The sequence below is a fragment of the Balaenoptera musculus genome, chromosome 12 (assembly GCF_009873245.2).
Source record: "Balaenoptera musculus isolate JJ_BM4_2016_0621 chromosome 12, mBalMus1.pri.v3, whole genome shotgun sequence".
NCBI lineage: Eukaryota > Metazoa > Chordata > Mammalia > Artiodactyla > Balaenopteridae > Balaenoptera > Balaenoptera musculus.
This window is the reverse complement of record NC_045796.1, coordinates 54,901,492-54,925,782: the sequence shown is the minus strand read 5'-3', so window position 1 is coordinate 54,925,782 and position 24,291 is coordinate 54,901,492. Positions and strand designations below refer to the sequence as shown.

At 40.2% G+C, this 24,291-nt stretch overlaps 1 protein-coding gene across 3 annotated transcripts in view; it reads right to left on the bottom strand.

Annotated features, from left to right (window-relative positions):
• The window catches only part of BVES (blood vessel epicardial substance), a 41,511-nt gene extending 18,443 nt beyond the window's left edge, over positions 1–23,068 (bottom strand). The window contains exons 1-8 of one of the 3 annotated variants that reach the window (XM_036872130.1): positions 22,886–23,003; positions 22,261–22,431; positions 18,757–18,993; positions 16,612–16,736; positions 13,782–13,969; positions 12,949–13,057; positions 5,063–5,230; positions 3,919–4,060 (exon numbers count right to left, since the gene is read on the bottom strand). In XM_036872130.1, the coding sequence (XP_036728025.1) occupies positions 3,919–4,060; positions 5,063–5,230; positions 12,949–13,057; positions 13,782–13,969; positions 16,612–16,736; positions 18,757–18,982 (958 nt within the window). In that variant the 5' untranslated portion in view covers positions 18,983–18,993; positions 22,261–22,431; positions 22,886–23,003. Of the gene's footprint in view, positions 1–3,918; positions 4,061–5,062; positions 5,231–12,948; positions 13,058–13,781; positions 13,970–16,611; positions 16,737–18,756; positions 18,994–22,260; positions 22,432–22,515; positions 22,807–22,885 lie in introns of those variants that run through there. The other 2 variants (XM_036872128.1, XM_036872129.1) reach the window with 2 other exon arrangements.
• Between the last annotated feature and the right edge of the window lie 1,223 nt (positions 23,069–24,291).

The following is a 24,291-nucleotide window of genomic DNA, read 5'->3' as shown; positions in this document are numbered from 1 at the left end:
GGGACCAGCCACATCAGCATCACGTGGGCGCCTGTTAATAAGCACATGGACTCCCAGGCCCCACCTCCATCTGCTGCACCAAAGCCTTTCATAAGATCTCCAAGTTATGCATATGCACAGGTATGTTTAAGAATCTCTGCTCTGTAGGACAAACAAAAGAAAACAAAAAGCTGAAACAGACAGAAAGAGATGGAAAGGGGAGCCTAGAGATTCAGAGACTTTTCAGCCAAATGCAATGGGTACATCCTGATATTGATTTAAAAAATAATTATGAGAAATATTGAAATGGATTTTAATATTTAAATCTACTTCTATGTTTGAGTTAATGACTAGAATGAATAATGTCAAAGTTTTTTGGTTAGGAAAATATATAAAATAAATTTAATTTTTACAGAGCAGCATTGCTCATCATTCTGTAAGTATATATATGAGGCAATGTGAAAGCTAACCCAAAGCTAACTGACTGGAGAATATTATTGGATAATTTTAAATGTCCCTGCGTAGAACCTCCACACAAAGGTTAAGGCCAAAATTTTCTTTGAAATGGAAATTAACTGGTCTAAGAAAACCTATTTGTGGCACTGCTTGGTCCTAATGAAGGATTTGGGGGATGGTAGGTTTCTTGAAGGAAGTGGGATGGAGGGGGAAGAAGTGACTTTGGGCAAACGCTACCTTCTCCCTAAGTGTAGTGGACTCGTCTGCAAAGAGGCGAGTAATAGCAACCGCTGTGCCCGGCTGGCAGAGTCATCAGGTTCAAGTGCAAGAATGGGTGTGAAAGTGACCCGTAAATTATAAAGCACTGGTCAAACAGTTCATGCATTTTTTTTCCTTTTCTTTTTAAACCACAGAGGCAATATGGTCTAAAATCATGGACTGCGGAATCAGACAGGATATGTCTGTCTGCCAGCACCTCCCCCTGAGGATCTGGAACAGTGAGTACGCATCTCATATTCCCGATTTCCTCTCGGTGAAGTGAAATGATACTCATCGCGGTAGATTGTGTTATTGTCAACACGCCTGCTTTCCCTCCCTTCCTGTGTAGCCCCTGAAGGAGGCTTAAAGAGCCACCCATTCATGGTGGTTCTGGCCAAGTGACTTCTCTGGTCCGGGGGACATGAGTGGAAGTGGCAAGTGCTACCTCAAAACAAGAGCCGTGGGGTGATTCTGCCACCACTGTCTTCCCTCTGCCACGAGTGGCAGCGACCCAAACAGCGGCTGCTCCTTCGGTGTTCCAGAGTGAGGGGGATACGACCTGGAGCAGCACCCAGTGTGCAGGTGAAGGAGAAAGAAAGCATTGCAGCCAGAGATTCGGGGAACCGTCTGTTGGCACTGCATCATCTAGTGAAAGCTAAGATACCTCTCCTCTGTGTGGACTGCAGTGAAGATTCAATGTGATTATGTATAGAGAGTACCTGAAAAAAATAACACCTGCTATTGTCGATAAATGTTTGTTCCCTTCTCTCCACTAGCATTCACGAAGCTGATACTGTTGCTGAGAGCAGCTGCCCCAGCTGCCCCCATGTGCACATCAAACATGCAGACTAATAAGAGCTTAGGCACTTGTTTTAGGGACCTAACATTGACTAAGGCCTACTGCATGCTCCAAGTGTGCTAAATTTTGTTATTTCAGCCTAACGGTCCTGAGAGGTTGGTTTTGTATTCTCTGTTTTACAGGGAATGTAATTTGTAATTTGGGAAAGTCGATGGCATATTGATGGATCTGGCAAGAGAAAAACGAAAACAGCCTTCAGTAGTTCCAGGATAAGATCTAAGTAAGAGAAGCAAGAACTAACCAGTTTTCAATGAATCACGCGATAGGGTGAATTAAATAATTCATAATTAATATCAGTGTTGTGCTCAAATAATAATGTCTTTCATTAAACTGCAGGAGTGAAGCCAAGAATGAAGACCGGTCAAAAGGAAGCAGGTATGAACATGGATTTGCTGTGCGGTTCACACGCACACACACACACACACACACACTCAAAAGTATGCACACATATGTGGCTCTATGCATTTGCATTAATATGTAAGATCTTGTATAATAAACCTGAGGCTAAAATAATTAAATAAACAACATAAGCAAGTTGTACACATTTTCAGTACAGCAAAGTACAACTGGACAAGGGAACTGAGAAGTAAAGTTGCCCCCCCCTGCCCCCAAGGGCTGCCCACTTCTTCACAGACACAGAAGCTTCAATTATCCATGTGGGGAATGGACTTTTGGATTAAACTCACGATTCACTATAAGGGAGAGGGAAGGAAACAGACCAGGAGTTGTGACCAGATCCAGGCCTGTGCTGAGATATGACAGCTCATGTCAGATTAGAAAGGTCATACGGCTTACTCCAAGTGACACAGCTAAGAATTATTAGAGCAAGAACCCAGGTCTGTATGCACAACGTGTGTGATCCATCCACGGAACACCTGGAAATAAAGGTTTCTGAAGGCAAGTACAGTGCAAACGTTAATCTTGAAAACATGTTCTAATTCTGTTTAAACAACACACTCTAGAGAAGATTTTTTTCTTTTTCTAAAATGTTAAAATGTCCAAAAGATTTAGCTTATACAAGAAAATATTACAGAAAAACAAAACTGATTTTAAGAAAACGAATGGCCATAGTATAAACTGCCCATTCTCAGGGCTTCCTAAGCAAGACTGTAGGACTAAAAAAAAAAAACAAAAAACTACAAAAAAAAGATATTCTACAGGAAAAATAATTCACATACAATATTTCACTGTAATTCCCATTCTGCTGGCCTTTCTTAGAAATCACTGTACATGTAATTAGGATGGGTCCGTTTGAAAGTGCTTACCGACCATCAAACTGTTTCAACAAGGCAGATAACACATCTGACATGCTAGTAGATTCAGAGTTTGGTCAACCTCAGCTGTACTTTCTAAAAGTTACTTTGGAATAAAATATAGCCATTTCCAGGTTCTCATTTGCATTGTTCCTGAAATCTCTTTTAGGCCCACAACGCATTTCTATGCCTAGACTTTGCTTTGAAGCGTACATTGACGTGGCCTTGTCAATTCCAGCCTCTCCTGACTATGCGATACTTAAAATCCTTAATCTGATTTATCTAAAGCATCCAAAGTTACAAGATCATTTACATAAACACTTAGGGTTGTCAAATGTGTATCTGGATTTTCTTAAAATTTACCTTGGATTAACATACAATTGTAAAGATTAATAATTTTTAGCTTATGCAGTGAGAGGATCTGTCTGCCTGTCTGCTCCTTCCCATGAATTTGTTCCACATTCTTATACTACCTTTCTTGGAATAATTCTTAAAATAATTTTAAGCATTAATGTTTAGCATTTAATCTTCAACATCTGTGCCATTAGTATTATTTTAAATGTTTTAAAACAATCTAAACTATAGTGGAATCTTGGAAAACTTGCCTCTTGGTGGCTGTGTGTGAATGAAGTGACTCACAGGGGTGTTGGGTGGCCTTCTTCATCTTCAGGAAAATTCCGTCACCCACTCCCCTGTTAACTCCTGGTGGTCACACTGAGATAACCAGCTGGCAGTACTACATCCAGCTGTTGCTTCCCACCATTTTAAACACGATGCTGGGCCTGGGCTTCCACTAAAATCATGAAAACAACAAGCCTTGGATACCCAGCTAACCATATGGACTCTTTCATACTATTCTACTGAACCAGTGTTTGAGAAAAGCATATGGCAAAACAAGTGGACAGTTTCTGAAATGGAAATAAGCATTCTAGAGTTGGATTTTAAGTGATGTGCAATACAAAAAAAAAAAAGCTAGAAAAGTTTTGATTATTTTTATTGTCACCTTGAGGTTGCCAAACAACTTGCTACTTGAAAAGTTACTTTTCTGATCAAAGTTGTCATTTGTCCTTTTCTAGCAATATCCATCAGAATCCCAGGGTGGGGATAACTTACGAAGAGAGGAAACGCTGGAGGTGCCCCGAAGAAACTGGTGTAAGCCGTCTTCATCTTCGCTGGAGCTGACTATACTGTTTCTCATTTCCAGCATGGACAGTTGTGTGCAAAGGCTGAGCTGGTGGTCCAACTTTTTGACCGTCTATAAAGCAAAGTTTGACGATTTCTGAGTGCCATGGGACTTAGATCATATATTCCCTGTAAGTAACATTTACTTTTCCTTGAAACAGAAGACTATCCGGTACATAGTCAGTGCCCAATAAATGGTAGCTGTAATTTTTATTATACGCTATTACTACAAATACATTAGAAAAAATTTAATATACTCAATAGCCTATTGATTAATCTGAAAAATAATAAGCACCAACCTAATGTGATAACAGCCTTCACCAAGATGACTGGAAGAGTGCACACACCCACACTCACAGTCCCTGGAGAACAGTACTTATCGCGGAAACAAGGTTTGCAAGTTCTCTTCTGTAATCGTTTTAATTTCCTTCTAAGCAAATGTGGGGAAGTGAAGATCAAACTGCACATTGCTGGAGATCTATACAGCTCTGAAATTCCTAACCGAACGGCCGCAGCCTTCCATCCCATACCTCTCGTCACTTATGGGAGTTCTGGGAGGGGACCTGACCAGTAGAATGTGCAAGACTGGGAGACACAGGGTTAAAAAGCCAACCTCCTGCTTGCTGGGGCTGATCAGCATTTATCAGTCTGCAAGCTCCCCCTGCCCCGCCTTCCATGGCCTATACCACTGCCTAGTCCTTCCACTCATTTATCATCTTCCTTAGATTGCTTGAAAGACTCTTTAGGAAGAGGATAGCACCTCATCACCACAAATGGAGGGCCCTGACATTCACAGACACCTCACCAGGTCATGGAAAATATAATAATTGCATACTATTATGGAGGTCCCTGACATTCACAGACACCTCACCAGGTCGTGGAAAATATAATAATTGCATACGATTTCCTCACACTTGAGAACTGATTCCCTGAAGGGTCTCTAAATTACAAGCATCCCCACTTCACTTAACATATGACTAATTAATGAAGATTCAGGAAAATATATATTGCATAAGAGGAGATATACCTAACTATACATATGTATTTAACAAAATAGACTCAGAAAAACACTTACTTTATCATTTAAGGTGGGATCATTCAATGAGTAGAGCTTATTTGTAATGTCTTTTCCTATAAGATACCTAAATATGTCATACAGGAAAGGCTCCGATTCCAGAAAGTAAGTTAATCTTTCTCTTGACCAGCATAAAAATCTGCAGTTATCATCTGCAATAATGGTGACCTGCCAAAGAAACAGAGAGAAAAATGTATATGAATTATGATGTTAGTAACTGGGGGAAGGGAAGAGTAGAATAATTTACTGGATATTATCATAGCAATGCTTTGTCATATTAGTTAAAATAAGATCCATACACACTAGCTTCTATAACTAAGTATAACATTACATTTAAAACCAAGCAATCTGTAGACTAAATGAAAGCAAAGTCTTCAAGTTTTATTGTTCTGTTTTGTGAGGTCTGGTGATAGAAGAATGGCCACCGTGTCAATAGCACTGCTACAGAGTGTGCTAGACTGATGTCCCAATTGGATGTACAATTTATGGCTAAATATTTCTTTATGCCCAGATAATTATACTAGAGAATGAGAAAGCAGACTCAGGTGAATTGGTTTTAGGGCCCAGATGGTTACTGATAAATATGGCTAGTAAGGGTCCTTCTCTGGGTCCTTCTGTCATAGGTATTTCTTGAGTGTGACCTACCAAGGGTAGCCCACTGGGGACACACACAGAGATCCCCCAGTTAGCTCAGAACTGGGAAAACTGGGAAACCATACCTTTTCCTTAAGTGTTATTATATAGGAAAGTGGGAAAGCATTGTAATTGCACTACACAGAACTTAAGTATTCCTTAAATACATCCTCTCTCCAGAGCAAGGGGCCACGCCCTCACTCCAAGTTCAGGGTCAGGACACCCTTCCTCCCATGCAGGTCCTTCTGTCAGCTTCACGTGGCACTCCTATCACTGAACTCAAGCTCATCCGTGGTCCACTGTCTCTCCTGAGCACCCCGAGGGCAGGGGCTGTGCATCTTCATACTGAATGCCTGGCTTCCAACCCTGAGTGGTGCTCAGTGCAGGTTTACTGATGAAGAAATTAACATATGAACACAAATACTGTTGAAGGCAAAAACCATTTTTACATCTTCAACATTAAACCCAATGCTTGTCCAAGTGGGAGATTAATAAAGGTTTCTAAATTGACATGAAGTCATATCTGGGCTCAGAGCAAAGATTTCCAAAGGAGCTCTTTATCCTTTGTTAATAAAAAAATTAAACATTTCAGATGACAGGGGGGTATTTATGTCTACTAGGAGAGAAAACAGAAAACCCAGCTTCTCTCCTTATGTCAGTGGTTGAAATCTGACCTTTAGTAAATTAGAGGGTTTGGCTACAAAAGGTGGGTCAGTGTTCCTAGAAAAATAAAACTGCACTTATTTATTCTATTAAATAATATTAAATACATTAAATAATAAATCCCCCCAACCAAACACATTGGGATTTAAGAAATGCATCAGCAGCTCTATGGCTCCGTAAAACACTAAATTTCATTTATTCTTTCAACATACATTGTTAGGCTTGTACTTTATGCCAGACACGGTTCAAGGCACCGAGGTTACCATTGTGAACAAAAAAGCCACGATCCTTGCCCTGTGATGCTTACATTCTAGTGGAGGAAGGCGATGATGAATAAAGAAATGTGACAATCTCAGGTGGCAATTAGTGTTTTGACAAATACAGAACAGGGGAAAATGGTAGAGAATGAGTAGGAAATGACAGGTACACATAATGCCACCCACTTTAAGTATGTATTGTACTTTAAAACATTTAAGGTGCTTTTACATCTATCATGTAAGCAGGTCCTTAAAATTGCCTTTGAGGTAAGACAGATAACATTCTTCCTCATTTTCCAGATGCCAAATGAGAAGCATCAAGGGGCTTCCCTGGTGGCACAGTGGTTAAGAATCCACCTGCCAATGCAGGGGACACAGGTTCGATCTCTGGTCTGGGAAGATCTCACATGCCGCGGAGCAACTAAGCCCATGCGCCACAACTACTGAGCCTGCGCTCTAGAGCCCACGAGCCGCAACTACTAAAGCCTGTGGGTCACAACTACTGAAGCCCGGGCGCCTAGAGCCTGTGCTCCGCAACAAGAGAAAGAAGCCACCGCAATGAGAAGCCTGTGCACCGCAACGAAGAGTAGCCCCTGCTCACCGCAACCAGAGAAAGCCCGCGTGCAGCAACGAAGACCCAACGCGGCAATCAATCAATCAATCAATTTATAAATTTATAAAAAAGCAAATGAGAAGCACCAAAAAACTTAGGCAGGAACACATGTTAATGAATGGTGGAGTGAGCACTGCTGACTTCCAGCCCAGGCATATTTTTCCACCAGGCCAAACCCTACCCAATGTGTCCTAGATTCATCAAGACAATCTCAGAGAAAGGCATTTGGTGAAGTGACCACAAGTCTGACTCACCATCGAGAATCCTGCATACAAAGAACAGCTGAACACAATGTCATGAAGCCTACATTCTAGTGGAGGAAGCTGATAATAAGTAAAGACATGTGACCAAGGGGAAAAAAAAGATTTATAGAAAGAAGTATAAGGTCAAGAGCCACATAAGCCAGTCCTGAGGAGTTCCCAGAGATAGTAGGAGATGGGCACGTAAACAGAAGGCAACTGAGTAACATTCTAGAGGAGTAATTAGAGAAAGTGAGCACCGGCCTCGCACGGTGGCCCAGCCCGGCCCCCAAGTGTTGAAGAAAGGGTTAGGAATGTTGAGGTCCCTTCATTTTGCGAAGATGTCATCCATGCCTTTGGAAGATACAGTTCACGAACAGTGCGGGAAGAAGTTAAAAGAGGAGTTGGAAATCATCCAAGAAAAGAAGTCGTCGTTGCACTTAGGTGATGTATATGCATTTAACTTTTCTTCAACCATTTTAATAACCTCAAGTTGCCCTGAGGCAATAATACTTTCAAAATGATACTATAATTTGCTTAGCCACCATTTCCTATATTTTTTAAAATGTTTTTTAAAAATTGAAGTATAGTCGATTTACAGTGTTTCAGGTATACAGCAAAGGGATTCATTTATACATATATATATCTCTCCTTTTTCAGATTCTTTTCCATAATAGGTTATTACAACATATTGAATACAGTTCCTTGTGCTATACAGTAGGTCCTTGTTGTTTATCTACTTTATATACAGTAGGAAGCCACTTATTTTATTGAAGTATAGTTGATTTACAATGTTGTGTTAACTTCTGCTGTACAGCAAAGTGATTCAGTTATACATATATATTCTTTTCCTTTATTGTTTATCATAGGATACTGAATATAGTTCTCTGTGCTGTACAGTAGGACCTTGTTGTTTACCCATTCCATATATAATAGCTTACATCTGCTCACCCCAACCTCCCACTCCATCCCTCCCCCAACCCCCTCCTCCTTGGCAACCACAAGTCAGTTCTCTATATCTGTGAGTGTTTCTGTTTCATAGATAGGTTCATTTGTGTCATATTTTAGATTCTGCATATAAGTGATATATGGTATTTGTCTTTCTCTTTCTGACTTCCTTCACTTAGTGTGATAATCTCTAGTTTCATTCATGTTGCTGCAAATGGTGTTATTTCATTCTTTTTTATGACTGAGTAATATTCCATTATATATATGTACCATATCTTCTTTATCCATTCATCTGTTGATGGACATTTAGGTTGTTTCCATGTCTTGGCTATTGTGAATAGTGCTGCAATGAACATTGGGGTGCGTGTATCTTTTTGAATTATAGTTTTGTCTGGATATATGCCCAGGAGTGGGACTGCTGGATCATATGGTAATTCTATTTTTATCTTTCTGAGGAACCTCCATACTATTTTCCACAGTGGCTGCACCAACTTGCATTCCCACCAACAGTGTAGGAGGGCTCCCTTTTCTCCACACCCTCTCCAGCATTTGTTATTTGTAGACTTTTTAATGGTGCCATTCTGACCGGTGTAAGGTGGTACCTCATTGTAGTTTTGATTTGCATTTCCCTAATAATTAGCGATGTTGAGCATCTTTTCATGTGCCTTTTGGCCATCTGTATTTCTTCTTTGGAGAAATGTCTCTTTAGGTCTTCTGCCCATTTTTCGATTGGGTTTTTTTGTTGTTGTTGAGTTGTATGAGCTGTTTGTATATTTTGGAAATTAAGCCCTTGTCGGTCGCATCATTTGCAAATATTTTCTCCCATTCTGTAGGTTGTCTTTTCAGTCTGTTTATGGTTTCCTTTGTTGTGCCAAAGCTTGTAAGTTTGATTAGGTCCCATTTGTTTATTTTTATTTTTATTTCTATTGCCTTGGGAGACTGACCTAAGAAAACATTGGTACAATTTATGTCAGAGAATGTTTTGCCTATGATTTCTTCTAAGAGTCGTATGGTGTCATGCCTCATGTTTAAGTCTTTAAGCCATTTTGAGTTTATTTTTGTGTATGGTCAGAGGGTGTGTTCTAACTTCACTGATTTACATGAGACTAGGCAACCATTTCTTATTGATGGTGGAAAACGATTTTAAACCTGTTAAAATTATTATTCAATTGTAATGTAGTAACAATATTCAAATAGTAAGCTATATCTACAGTATGTATGAGTCTTACAAGTCCCTAAGAGCAGGCACTTAGTTGGAAGCAGGTAGTTAGCATATCGACTGAGGTCATTTCAGTGGATAGCTAATGCTTCATTACTGTCAAATAGACAGATTTACTTAATGATTTCCTGTCAAAACAGTCAAGTGAAACATATCTTTAATGAGGAATTTTTATGATGCAATCTAGGAATTTTTAAAGCTCCCATGAAATACATTTGCTTCTTAGGTTATTAGGGTACCTCAGCAGTGCCATGCTTGAGTTCTTGTGAAGAATTTCACAGAAGAAATAAAAGCAAACACGGTAATGGAAGACACAAAAGAATTTCTCTCAGGTAGAGAATTAGACTAAGCGTTTGTAACCGGGTTTGCTGTGATTACCTCAAGGCGCTGGATTAGTCCCAGACCAATCCTACACCCTCACATAATGAAAAGACCTTATCAAGAACAAGAGCATCGGAGGGAATTGCTGAATGTGCTAGAATGGGAATGGCAGTCTGACACTATGACTGGCTGACTGTCCTCAGGGGAGAATTTATTATTTTCTTTGTGTACTGCACGAGGTTTCACACACCAGGAACATGAAAATGTCCTGGAAGTGGTCTATTCAGCTAATTCTTACTGAGTTTTCATCTGCACTAAAACACAGCAGAGTCAAGACTGGCAGATTAAATTGCTTTGCAACTTAACCCAAAGATTTACTTAACACTAAGATAAGGTTTTATTTAAAAGCCAGTTATAACTCAGTGTTCATTTATTTCACCAGAGCTTGGACATCTGCCTCCAAGACATTCTTCTTCCCTTAAAGTCAATAAAGGTTTGATTTTCAAGCTTCACAGCACAGGATGTGCTATTGACTATGGCAAGGCAACAGCGGGAGATAAAATCCAAAAGAAAAATGGAAATGGCAGAGCTCGCTGGATATGAAACAACTGTACAAAGAAGAAGCCAAACACAAAAAACTACCTTTTGTGATAATGATACTCAAGATTCTCCAACAGTTCTAAGCAGCAGCTTGGGTCTGTAAGTACTAACACAGCACCCAGGGGGCAGCTGGAGTCGTTGTCTCAGCTCTGTCACTCTGCCGGTCATCATAATTACCGTACATTCCTGAACAACATTCACTGTGCAATCTCAAGGGACAGTCATCGAGTCCACTTGCTTCGTTTCCTCATTTCACCCTACGGTAGAATTCAGTAGCACCCCTACCGAAGAATGAATTTAAAGAAAGAAAAATGCAAAGGAAGCAGCTCCTTGTCAGAACACTTGTAGCTGTTCAGAGTTAGAGAAAAATGAGATTAGCAGGTAAAAAGGCATGTGGACGGAGACGTCCGGCCATTGACTCTCAGGTGTAAATACCACCGGCACAGAGAGCGAAAAGTTGGTCCTGGGAGCACCTGCCGGTTTTCACTGTGAACTCGCTTCAGGGAGAGGCAATATACTCCTACACAGATGTGCAACAGCTATTTTTACTGTTGAGTATCTGCCAGTAGGAACATTTGGTAAACAATCAAAACAGAATCTTTCCCGAGGGCTTACTCTGATGGGAATCTGCTCCAACTGTACAGGACACGGTCTCGATGATGCCAGGGTAGGTTTTACCCATTGACCCATCAGGAAATGCCACACCAGACTCTACGCTGAGAAAAGCTGACTAGTCTTTAGAAAGGCTGAATAAATAGCCTTCACTCAGCTAGGGTACCTTGAGTTTGGTCATGTTTTTAGAAACATGAGGAACATTTCTCAACTACCGAATGCCAATCCCTAGTCCCCAAGAAGAGAACTGTGACCAGTGGCAGAAATGCCTTTCTTGTTGTTAATTTAATTATAACTATAACATAATTTGAAGTCTGGTGGAAAAGACAGTACATGTTATATCCCAGGGGCTATGTGCTTCTGGAAACAGAGGAGGTTCAGTTCCCACCTTTTCCCCAAATGCCAGTCTCTTCAGGATTATATGAAACTGAGCTATTGTGTAAAACCACTTGCTACTATAAACAGAGAAATGGATGCAGCAGATAAATGTTGGGCTTTGAAAGAAGAAATTGTAAGGTGGTCAGAGGAAAGAGGGAAAGAGAAAAGAAGTGGCCCTGTGCCAGTTTGTAGATGGTGGTGATTAAAGATACTATAAGAATAAATCTCAGTGCAGAGCTGACCCTTGAAAACGCAAGGGAGAGTGTAAATGAGGGGAGACAGGGCACAGCATCTGCTTTCTCCTCTATCTTAAGCTCAGTGAGCTTGCAGCCAGCACTGCAGCCAGGTGGTAAATTTATATGAGACCTTCTAGTAAATGCATATAACTTTAACCAGGTGTGTGTGGTTACTCAGGCCAGTTACTCAGGCAGGGTAGGAGCAGGGCAGGCCTGACACCGTTGTAAATAAACTTAAGTAGTGTCTGTGAATGTGCCCTTTTATCTCCATGGGGCATCCCAAATTGTGTGGCATTTCAGAATGAGACTCAAAGATCAGATTCTGTCATCAAGAAACACTGATTTTTTTCCTCCCTCAGGTGATAGCACCCCCTTCTATTCCATTTCCTACCTAAATACATTTACCCTCCGGCTCAGAAGAAAACCTGTTCTCAGGATATTTCCTTACTGCTGTTTATCTAGAGGCTGAGACTAAAGGAAATTCTTACCCATTTTCTTGGTTACTCTCCTAACAATAATGAGCGGAATAAAATAGGAGAGCTGGACACTCGCAGAAAGAATCAGAACAAAGTGTCACATAATGGAGCATTTTTTTTAAGATACAAAAAGAATCAGGCTAAGTAGTCATGTTCAAATTATTGTAACTGTGAAGAACTTCATTCTTTGCCCTTAAACATATTCATTAAATTTAAAAGAGTAAAGTGGTTACAGTTGTTTTTCATAAGGATTAACAAAGTAGGTTCTCTAGGGCAAAGTCAGTTTTCTATTTTTCCCCAATAAAAGTAACCAATTACATGTTTTAAGAACACTGATTATCTATAATTGACATTTTCCTTTTTTCTCATAACAAAAGCATTAGATGTTCTCTATGCAAAAATTATAAAAATTCAAATAAGCAAAAAGGAAGCAAACAAAAAAGCGATCAAACTCACAACCTAGAAATAACAGTGTTAACACAATGGCTAAATCAGGATAGATCTTTCTAGACCTCTTCCTGTGTACATACACACACTACTTTAAGTTTTACAAAAATGGGGTCATACTATATATTCCGTATGGTAATCTCTTTTTTCAGTAAATCATGGCCACTTTCCCATCCATATCCTTTGGATTTTGAATGAGACATTAACTAGTTTCAATCTTCTTAAAAATCATGCCAAAACATACCTGGAATTTTTCACCTTTGTGCATCTGGGTTGATCTAAATTCAGGAGAATCTATAAAGGCACAGGGGTAAATATTATGCAGAAAATGTCCTCGATAGGAGACCTTCATTCTGATAACAGAAATTAGTGTTAATAAATGCATAATAATCTGCACATAATATGACAAGCCTTAAAATCTCCATAATCTTATGGGTTTGTATTTTGTAAAATTTTAAAGACCACCCCCCAGGTGACTGACATAATTAAAAAGCCCTTCCTGAGGCACAAGTATTAATTTCAAAATAAATTTCACCAACAACAAGGGAAAAAAAGTGTCCATATTGAAGAAGACATGTGCCTTCCAATGGTTATCATTGCTGTTATAGCTGGAGTGACCATATAATTAATTACTCAAACTGGGACACTTTTGAGAGGGAACAGACACTGGCTGTCTCCCCAGGAGACTGATATTCCTCGAAGTTGTATTTTTGTGATGTTCAAAAAATTAAGCAAGTCACCTCTGAAACACGCATAAGCTCCTTAAATTTTAACACCCAATTTAAACCTATTACAATTCTGCCTCATTAAATTTAAATAAAACTTCCAAAAAAGTTGAAAACTTCACAAATGAAAACCCTGACATCAACAAGATTCACAGCAATAAATTCTACACAATTTTACCATGTTGCTCTGTAATATTCTAAAATGCAGTTGTCTGATGAAAATTCACCACCAACCAACTCTGTGACCGCTTATTTCATTAGTTGGCAACATTTCCTTTCATTCATTTCCTACCCAGAAGCCAGGAGAGGATTCCAGGCAAACGAAGCATTTCGATTTCCATAGAGAACTTACTTTCCCTTCAGGAGAATACTCAGACGGTCGTCAACTGAGGTTATATCCTCTGCAGCATAGGTCTCGCCCTTTTTCAATGTTTGGATCATGCAAAACTGTCCAGTTAATCTTTTGAACAAATCTGGAGGCACACGGAGTGGTTCAAACAATCTCCGGTAGATGCTTTTGAGTTCCTTTTCGATTTTTACCTGAAAGGCAGCAATGATCAGATGCCTCACTAACGCAGCAACACCAAAACGTTGGCTTCTGTGGTCTAAATAGGGATTTTTAGAATAAATAAATCTGCAGTAGATGCCATCACCCTTCTGTGTTTTGGTCAATGGAATCTGACACAGAAGAGTAAGTGGTGATGTAAGTTTAGACGCTAAAAGGGCACTTTTGCAGTTAAACTGAACTCTGAGAGCATATGGTGAAGATCTGCACTATTGATTACATCTCCTTCTATGCGCTACCAAGCAACCGTGGAGGTTTCGAATGCTGTTACAACATTCACCTTGCCAATCTTAGCGTTTCCTATAAACAACGTAAAACCTTTTCATTTTTAGAATACTTTTGTTTCACAGAAGGAAATTACACTAACTTTGAAATATTACAGCAAGAAAATAAGTACATAAATTAGGAATCAACCTGGAAACAAATTTATGAGGATACATACATTAAACATTTTTTCTATATGTAATTATTATCTAATGAGTTAATATAGGAAAGCAAACATCCACAGCTGCAATTGCTGCTTCTCATTTATTCTGAAGCAAAGTGAAGAGTAAAAAAGTTTCCATGTAGTAGTCTCATCCTGAGCTACCATAATCTCGGTAGAATAGAGAATCCACTGGCCAGTAAGGCTGGATGCTAGAGGGAGGGAAAGCAAAATGGCTCAATCACCTCTGTTGTCAGACTATTCAAGGCCCGGGTCAAGCCCCATCTTTGCATCCAGCATTAGTCTGGGAAATCTGTACAGCATGTGAATGAACTTTGGGGTTCAAATGATCATCCATCTCAATGATATCTATGGTAGCCACACCATGAAGCTTACAGACGCAGACGACCAGGGCTGCTCAGATGTCACTGCAGCCTTTGCAATGCTCTCACTTGTCCTGCTGTTTCATTTTAACGAAGTACTAGCATTTATATTTTTCAAAAAGGTAGGTTTAATGTCAGAGAAGAAACAAAAGCACAGATACTAAGTGATTTACTTACCTGGTGCTACCGTCACATCAGCAACTTCTGAATCTTATGTTCAGAACTTGGGGTTCTAGTAAGTTCTGATATTCAGAAGCTGAAATCCTTATCATTACTATCATCTACCTTCTCCACTCCACAGCTCTCAAAATGAGTGTTTAAAATAATTTATTCACCAATCTGTCTCACTTCCAGCATGCACACTAGCCAATGTGGCACAGCAATGAACGTACGAACTGAAAAATTGACTCATATTCATAATCTGCTCATCCTGCAAGTCGTAGCTCAAGTCCCAATTCCTTCATGAAGCCCTCTTAATTCTTCTCTTTGAAAGCATCCACTTATCAAATGTTTTCTTGAGCACCAATTAAGTGCTAACCATGCTTGGCAGGAACCGGGAATACAACAGTAAGTGTGGTAGATGATATTATTGTTTCCAGCTATTTGCTGCTTCCACCCCTGCAAGAGGATCATATATCCTCTTATCCTATCCTACTCCCACATCATCAGGCTTGGTCATGTCATTTGCTTTGGCCAGTGAAATGGGAACAGAAATTTTAAGAAACATTGGGTGTTTCTTTTGTTCTCTTATATTTTTCTCTCTGCCATGGGAATGCATGTCCAAATAGAACCTGCTGCTTCAGCAGAGACCCTGAAATGAAGAAGACACATGGAATAGAATCACAGCTGCCACAGTCCATATATTAGGTTGGTAAGGAAAAAAACCTGTTGCTGTTATAAGGCACTGAGACTATCAGATTGTTTGTTACACAGCATAATGTAGTGAAAACTGACTAATACAGTAAGCAAAACGGACTGGGTTACAATGTTTGAGGAGATGGCAGTCTAGTGGAATGCCTATTACATATATCACCTGTATCATCGAAATTATAATTTACTATGAATTATCTTGTTTTCTAATAGTTTTCTATGTGCATGTCTGGCCTTGAACATAAGATTAGAGCAAGCATGTTATCTTTTACTTTACTGAATATTTGTATGTGCTTTGGACAGTCAAAAAACAGCTGTGGAGTGATTTCTAGGAGCCATGCTATTTTCTTATTCTGTTTACATCTGTTTGTTCTTGGTATGATCAAGGAAACACAACAAGGAGTGGAAAAGAAAAAGTTAAACACTAGTGTTTTCATAACAACTCACCAAAAATGGTGATTTCCTTAAGTGAGTATTTTGGACATAAAAAAAACAGCTGTTACATTTTAAAAAATAGCATGAAAAAATAGCATAAGTTATTTGTTAATCATTAGCAAGTTCATGGAAGTTGTCTCTGAGCACTTAATTTTATAACAAGGCAACGATTTTCCAAAGTGACATTTGAATATCAATAGGCAAAATAAATAATGAAGTTAGATGACTAAAAAGAATACTGTCATGTTCTCTCATGTCTAAATTGCCCTAATGATTAAAGACGTTTTAAAAACTCGTTGGTAGAACAAATTTAGTGGTGCTCAAATATTTCACTTTCAGAAAGAAAGTGAAAGTCTTAGAAAGACTTTCATAGAAAGTCTCATCTTCAGAAAAATGATATTAAAGGGCCTGAAGATGTTAGATGCTCATTCTCAGGTCTGAACAAAGTACTTGAAAAGCAAATGCTTTAAAGTCTCTTCGTTATTAATTAATTGTTAGTAATTACCGGTCTTTTCTTGTACAAAAGATATGAAAGATGCAAAATGTTGATCCCCAGGAACACCGAGTTCCAGATCATGATATCCAAGGCACATCGGTAGAGAGTGGCCCAGACGATGTAAAGGGTACATCCTGTTGAATAATGAAGTGGGCATGTTAGGTGTCTAGAGTAGCTTCAGCATGTAGCTGAATACATTTGTCATCTTCCATGTATAAAATAAACCAAACACATCTTAGAAATACCTAAGGCAAATATCACATTAAGTTACATTTTGGTTTTTGTTTGATTACCAAAACAAACAAAACCAAAACACACTTTGTTGCAGAAAACTTGTAAAGTATAAAAACCATTTTTTAAAGGAGGAAAAAAAACTTCATAATTCTACTACTTAAAGACAACCACTATTGATATTTAATACTTCCTCACAGTCTTTATGTATTTTTACCTGATGGCAAACCTAATGAATTCACAGTTTAAAACCTATTCTTTTACTTATTGCAGTGATGTTCCCATTTCATGAAAACTCTTCGTATACATAGTTTTTAACGACTGTAATTAATTAAACCAAAATTTATTTAACTATCTCCCTACTGGTAGACGGGTGAAATGTTTTGGCTGTAATTTTTGATAAGTAGCAAAAACAGCTTTATACATAAAAATGTATCTGTTCTTGTGACTGCTTGCTTTGGGTGGATCACCTGACAGTGAGCCAAGGGGATAACTTTATAGGTTTTGATGACACTAAAGAACTGTTTTCTAAGAGGTTTGTGCAAATCTGCAGTTTCTTTTGATCAGTTTTATGATGGGAGAATCAATATATATTTTAAATTTAAAATAAAATTATCAATATCAATTATCAACACAAATATATCAACAGCACATATACACATAAAAACGAAATCTCCCATTTAAAAAAGTTATTCATTTGCAATTTTAAAATTTCATCAGAATGATTTGGGGCACCTGAATAATAGCCCAAAATATAAAAATTTTAAGGTTCTTTAGGTAATATTACGTAGCAAATATTGAAGACATGTAAAAGGCCTCAGTTTCTTCATTTATAAAGTGTTGGACTAGGTGATCTCCCTTGGTCTGTTCCACCTCCAAAACTCTGTCTTAAAAGTCATAATTAGCTTTTGCTTTTTTACAGGGTGTGGTTTTATTTTTTCACTCAATACTCTGCTCCTCCTGCTGTAATCCCTACCTGACTCAGAGGTAACAGCCACAGAAGTCCTACAAGCTACCTTCTAGCTACCCTTCTACCACCTTCTTTGACCCTTCATTGTCATTTGTCATATATTTCAGGCACAGTGAGCTACTCTTCGTTCTCCCTCAACATGCTGAATCTCCCTCTCCTCTGTGCCTTTTACCTGGATACCATACACACTCACACTCAGAGAAATCCTTCTCATCTTCCCAAAACCAGCTCCAAAGTTGTCTCTTCAGTGGACCCTGGTCTGCCTTTCTGCTGAGCCCATCATGCTGTCCATTTCTCCCTGGCACTGGGTGCACACCTGCATCACAGCATCTGATCTGTCCTATGTGACTGCCCATCTGTTTCTCTCCAGCCCCCAAAAGAGGGTCTTTCTCAAGGATGGGGACTGCATTTGTCAATTTCTGTCTGACATATTACAGGTGCTCAAAAATGCACCTGAAAAAATGAATCACCAGGGACATAATCACACAGAGAGTAATCTGTCAAGGATCACTGGCTAAAATAGTAAATTCGATTGTTTTAGTATTTTGATGTGGATTAATTTAACGTGCTTCATCAGGGTTAACAGAGCACCATCCCCCAAATTTTATTTGAACTATTTTGTCTAGGTAACTGTTTTTGTTCCCAGTGTTGCTTTACTTGCTGCAGCAAGTAAATGCCTATTCAAATAATGACAGTTAACACTATAGAGTACTTACAATGTGCCAGGCACTATTGTAAGTCAAATATCACACACACTCACACTCACCGAATTCTTACAACCCCAGGAGGTGCCATTTTTACCCTTATTTGACACTGGGGAAACTGAGGTATAGAAAGTTTATTCACCCAGTTATGCAGTTAACAAGTATGTAAATCCTCTGAAACACCCAATACAAAGTCCATCTGATGCAAGTTATAGAAAAGTTACATAAAATCTCAGTTAGGTATCTTACCTATAGTTAACATCCCCCTAAGAAGTATCATATGAAGGTGAAGAGTAGTTGGAATAACCAACCCAATTGCAAAAAAAATATTTGCTACATGAAAAACTAGATGATGTATCTCTTTCCAGTTTTCACAAGTGGTCTGATTGGAAGGCACAGGTAGGATAGTTTCTAACTCAGGTGTAAAACCTATTGCAGTTGATTCTGCCAATGGGGTGGACTTGGTATAATTCATCTTGAAAATTCCTATAAAAACAAATAAACAAAAGGACAATCAAAAAAATGACAGCTGTATCTTATCACCCCTATGGGTGTTATACCAAAATTATTTCTGTGAACTAGATGTGGGTAAATAGACTTCTCTGGTGGTTATGAATTAGACAGACCTAGGTTCAAATCCCAGCTCTGTCACATATTAAATGTATCTATTTCCTTATCTGTTAAATGATGATAATACTTCATTGACTTTATGAGGAAATGAAATATATAAAATACTTAGCATAGTGCACAACTATTCTCTGATACATATATATATATATCACTCCATATATCTATATGTTTGTATCTAAACATACTTTGAGGGGGAGAGAGAAAAATGAGGGAATTAACTAGTCTAAAAGACAATCACCAATGTTCATAAACCATAGCTATTACAGTTACTTAGTATAGCTTCCTATTATACTCCCACTAGTGACACTGAATCCAAACACAGGAAAAGTAAGTAGAAAAACTGATTTTTTTAATACTTTCAAAAAATTAACACCTTACTATTTACTATTTGAAGGCTTAGGATATTTGGAAGGCTTTAATTTCATACTGTTGTTAAATCACTAGAGCATACATATATACATTCTAAATTATCATATATGACCTAATAAATATATTACTATAATCATTTATATGTACAGAGAGAGTGTTAACATTTACTCCTTTAACTGTCTAAAGATTTACTTTCCCATAAAAATTCTAGTTGGTAGCATCTCACAAATTGAAAAATAGTAAACTTCCAGGTTCCTTATATGGAAGAGGGGTCATGAGTATACATTTGACTATTTAGTATTAGAATCTGTAGCAAATACATTTCAAATATACATTTTACACATGCTTACATAAACCTTAACACAAAATGGCACTATTTCCTTACTATATGACCTGTCTTCTCCGGTACTTAAAAAACTCTTTCTATTGTTAATTATACAAATTGGTCCCTGGCAAAAACTATGTAGATTTACAGAATATGTGAATTGTTCTGTTTCGGGCAAAGAATTCCCAATGGGGACCCAAAATATGTTTAAATTTAATTTAGAAATATGATTTTCTTTCCAAATAAGGTCACACAATAAGCCATACTTTTCCATTTTTTTTTCTTTTCATCCATCACACTAAAATGAAGGTTTTAGGTGGTAGAATCAATTGGTATCAGGTTGGGCATTTTGAAAGGATGTTAATAAACAAATGTGAAAGAATTCCACATTTCTTAAGATGATAGAAAACTATACATGCCTAAATTTACAAACTGTGAATGAAATGATCAAGTCAGTTAAAGATCTCTTCCCATAATTCTAGAACAGTTCATACATATGAGAAATAGTTGACTTAGATATTGATTTGCTGCAAAAAGGAAAGAAATCATTAAAATTCAACTACTTTCCAAATGTTTTTTTTTATTGAAGTACAGGTGATGTACAATATTATACAAGTTACAGGTGTATGATATAGTGATTCACAATTTTTAAAGGTTACACTCCATTTACAGTTATTATAAAATATTGGCTATATTCCCTGTGTTGTACAATATATACTTGTAGCTTATTTCATACATAATAGGTTGTACCTCTTAATCCTCTACCTTCCAAATGTTTGACTCAATAAAAATACAAACATATTAGGATGGGGGGGAGGAATCATTATTTTAGTAACTCAACTTATACAAAGTTTGCTTTCAAGAACCAAATCAGAATTAATCTCATAAGTTTTTCAGGAGGGAAAATGATATTAGATGTCCTCTATCACTCATGATGTCAATATCAGCTTATGCATTAGTATTATATAAGCTAAAAATAACTGCCATTTCTACTGCACTTTAGAATGTGTTTTCATTCCCATTGTCCCATTTGTTCCCCTAACTAACCTATGTTCTCTACGAGACAGGGACAAAGTCATATTCACCTAAGTATATCCAAGGCCTAGCCTCTGTAGATAATGCCAGAGGTGAAAGCCATATGGAAGGTACACAAAAATGACAGACATTTTTAGAAATTACTTTTCTGTCTCCCCAAACCTCAGTAGTCAAGATAGGAGAGTGCCAAGCCTGCCTGAGGCTGGGAGAGTCAGGTTCTATACTACAAGCGCCAGGGAGCCACATAAACCAGGGAAAGTCACTTCTGCTCCTTGGGTTGGCTTCTTCCTGGGGACTAAAACAACTGGACTAGATGGTCTTTGAAACCCCTTCAAGTTTTAATAGCCTGTGACTCTAATAGATATTTATATAGTCAGTTAAGTAATACATATTCTCCCTCACATCCACCTGATTACATCTGTACTGCCAACTAATTCACTGTAATTCAATTTCAGGCTTTTAAAATTTCTCCAACCGGCACTAAAAGTACCAATTTCTGGTCAAGAGAAATGATAGGAAAACTATGATCTACTAACCCAAGAACCAAGGACACGGTAATAAGAATTTTTAAAAGGTGAGATAACCCTACAACATATTTTGATGCACCACGCCTTGTTAAAAATATATGTATAATCCATATATTTATTTAATTTTCTATATTCAATATATATTGTATAGTAATTAACATTATATATTATACATAATTTATTTTATTTGTATGTTTATCTATATGTCTATTATTTATCTAGGTATACTTATCTATATGTCTATTTTGAAATGCCAGTAACCTACTGTCAATAAATATGGATCGGATCTTGCCAATAAATATGGAAACCTCTTGCCAAAGGTTTCAGCTTCCTTTGACCACTACTTAATAGATTTATGTGGCTTGCACTGAACTATCCTTATACAGAGAATGAATGAGTCTGACGAGGAAGGTTAGACTGGTAAATTGGTAAACGTTCAGGTTAATTTTGACTAAATCAAGAGAAATTTTCTTTTTCCTCTGAGTCTGATTTCTTAAATTACCTGTTCTAGTTAAGTCCTGTTTATCTATTGCTTTTCAGGTAGGTGTGTGCAGGGCTAAATAGCTAAATGGTGAAACTAACATTAACCCTTCACCAAACTACACAAATGAAGAAGATAACAGCGGTGAGCAAAAGTGCTCATAGACTAGCGCAGTTCATTCCGTGATTCTAACTGAACCTTCGTTTACCTTCGGAATGACAAGGGCACTATGTTGCTAAGAGTCTTTTCGTACTTATTCTTGCTCCAAAGCCAGCAGTCTCTGAGACTTATCTGGCCAACAACACGTTTCCCAAAGCCTCGGAAACGAGGGCGCGGGTGGATCTCGGTTTCCCCAGCCATCTGCTCTCCCCAGGCGCCCAGCTCACCTCGCTCCTTAAAGAGGGAAGGTCTGTGTCAACTGGTCTTCATCCGAGGCTCTCGGGCCACGAAGGGTGTGCAGTGAGCGCCCTGACCCACCTCGCATTCGCAGCGCCAGGCCAGAGCGCGCGACCCGGTGAGCCCGGCTGCGCGCTGCCTCCGCCTGGGACCCGGAGGCCCTACAGGGGGCGAGGAGGAGCCGTAGTGGGTTCGCGGGCCCGGAGCCCTGGGAGCCTCTCGGGGAGGGGAGAGGCCGAGCTCACCTAGAGCTTGCGGGCAGCAGAGCGCGGGAACCGGCACCCGATGGGGCCCAAGCGCCCGAGGACGCTGGCGCTGCCAGACCCGAGTGGCGGCAGTTGACATCCGAGGGTCTGTGACCGCGACGCCCAGACCCAGGGTGAAGGGCGGCTTCCAAGGACAGGGAACCCCGCGAGGGCGCGGCCAGCGAGGAGAGGGCGGGGTTCCCGGCGGCCGGGGAACCGAGAACACGCAGCCGCCACCCGGGAGGGCAAAGTTGCTCCCAGTTGAGCAGGGATCCAACTTTCGCTTCCCGATTTAGCCCCGGGAGCTCGAGGCTGCAAATAGCCGGGCGCGTTGTGGGAGCCCGCGGCAGCTGCGCCTCCCGCTCCTTACCTGGCTCGTCCCTGGCGCGGAGCCCAGGAGGTGCTGGCCAAAGTTTGGGGCGGCAGCAGCGGGGCGCAGGGGACACGGACGCGAAGGCTCGACGGGAGCCCGACGCGAGAGCCTCGGCCGATCGGCGGGTCGGGAGGCTGCTCGGCCGGTGCCGTGTCCCCGCGCCCGCAGCGGCTTTGACTAAAATAGGCATCACGGCAGCTGCGGCCGGGGCTGGGGCCGCACAGCGCACGCGCCCGGCGTCCCGGCGCCCCCCGGCGGGCGGAGTCCCGGGCCTCGGCCAGGACTCCCCGCCCCGCTCCTCCAAGTCCGCCGCCGCGTCTGCACAAGCGTGGTCCCGTTTGAAGCACCCGCTTCTTTCTTTCCTGGTTTCCTCTCTACTTCTCGGTTCTGTCCTAGTTTGGGCACGAGTGGGAGGAGGGCAACAACTTGGGGCCAGCGGCGTTGGCTGCTCAGCCTCATGGGGATAACTTGAGCAGTCGGGTCCCAGGAGGGAGAGAAATCAGAAGAAGAAATGAAAACTAGAATCATTTCCCCACAAAGTCGAACGACCCACTCGCGTTTAACTCCTTTCTGGGACAGTCGCCCGCATCTCAGCACAAGCCGGAAGGACCGGGAGAGAGTGCAACTCGGCGTCTGAGCCTGGCGGCGGAGGCTGGCGGTTTGGTCCACAGCGACGCGAGACTGCGCCCTCGGGGACCCGGCGAGGGGCCAGAGCAAGCCCGCCCTGCTGCTGCGGGGGCCACGCGGGAGAGACCTTCGCCACGAGCCGCGGTTTTGTTCCATGGAAGAAGGTACTTATCCGAAATTTGCATTCCCGTGGCGGTGCCTGGCCCTCCACCCTAGGCGAAGCTCCACCCGGAGGTTGCCACTTGAATTTGGCAGATGTGGGACCCTGACTCGAAAAACGAGATTTGAAAGTACGCTCCAGTCAGTCTTTACTGTTTATAGAGCACAACTCTTTTGGGTAAGAAATGCAGGGCAATTTAATGAAGAGTTGGTATGGGGAAGGAGTTGGAGGACAAAAGGGGAAGGTTAGGTGGGCATTCACAGTTTCCACCGAAGTGTCCCATTGACGGATAAAATTTGTGCCAGTTATTAGAGTGTGAGGTCGTTCATGCGTGCCAAACATGAGCCAAAGACCACAGGTACTTTATAAAGTGAGGACCTAGGTGTGCACACTCGCCAGGCCTCTCCAGTGCAGCATCTTCTTCAGGAATATGGGCCATAGTGCTGCACAGACCAGGTTTGAATCCTGCCTCTGCCACCAGCCAGCTGTGTGACCTTGGGGAAGTTACTTAGCTTTTCTGGGCCTCAGTTTCCTCTTTTGTACCTTGGGGGTGATGATGGTGATGATGATTGCACCTGTTTCTCATAGGATTGTTTTGCGGACTAAATGATTTAAT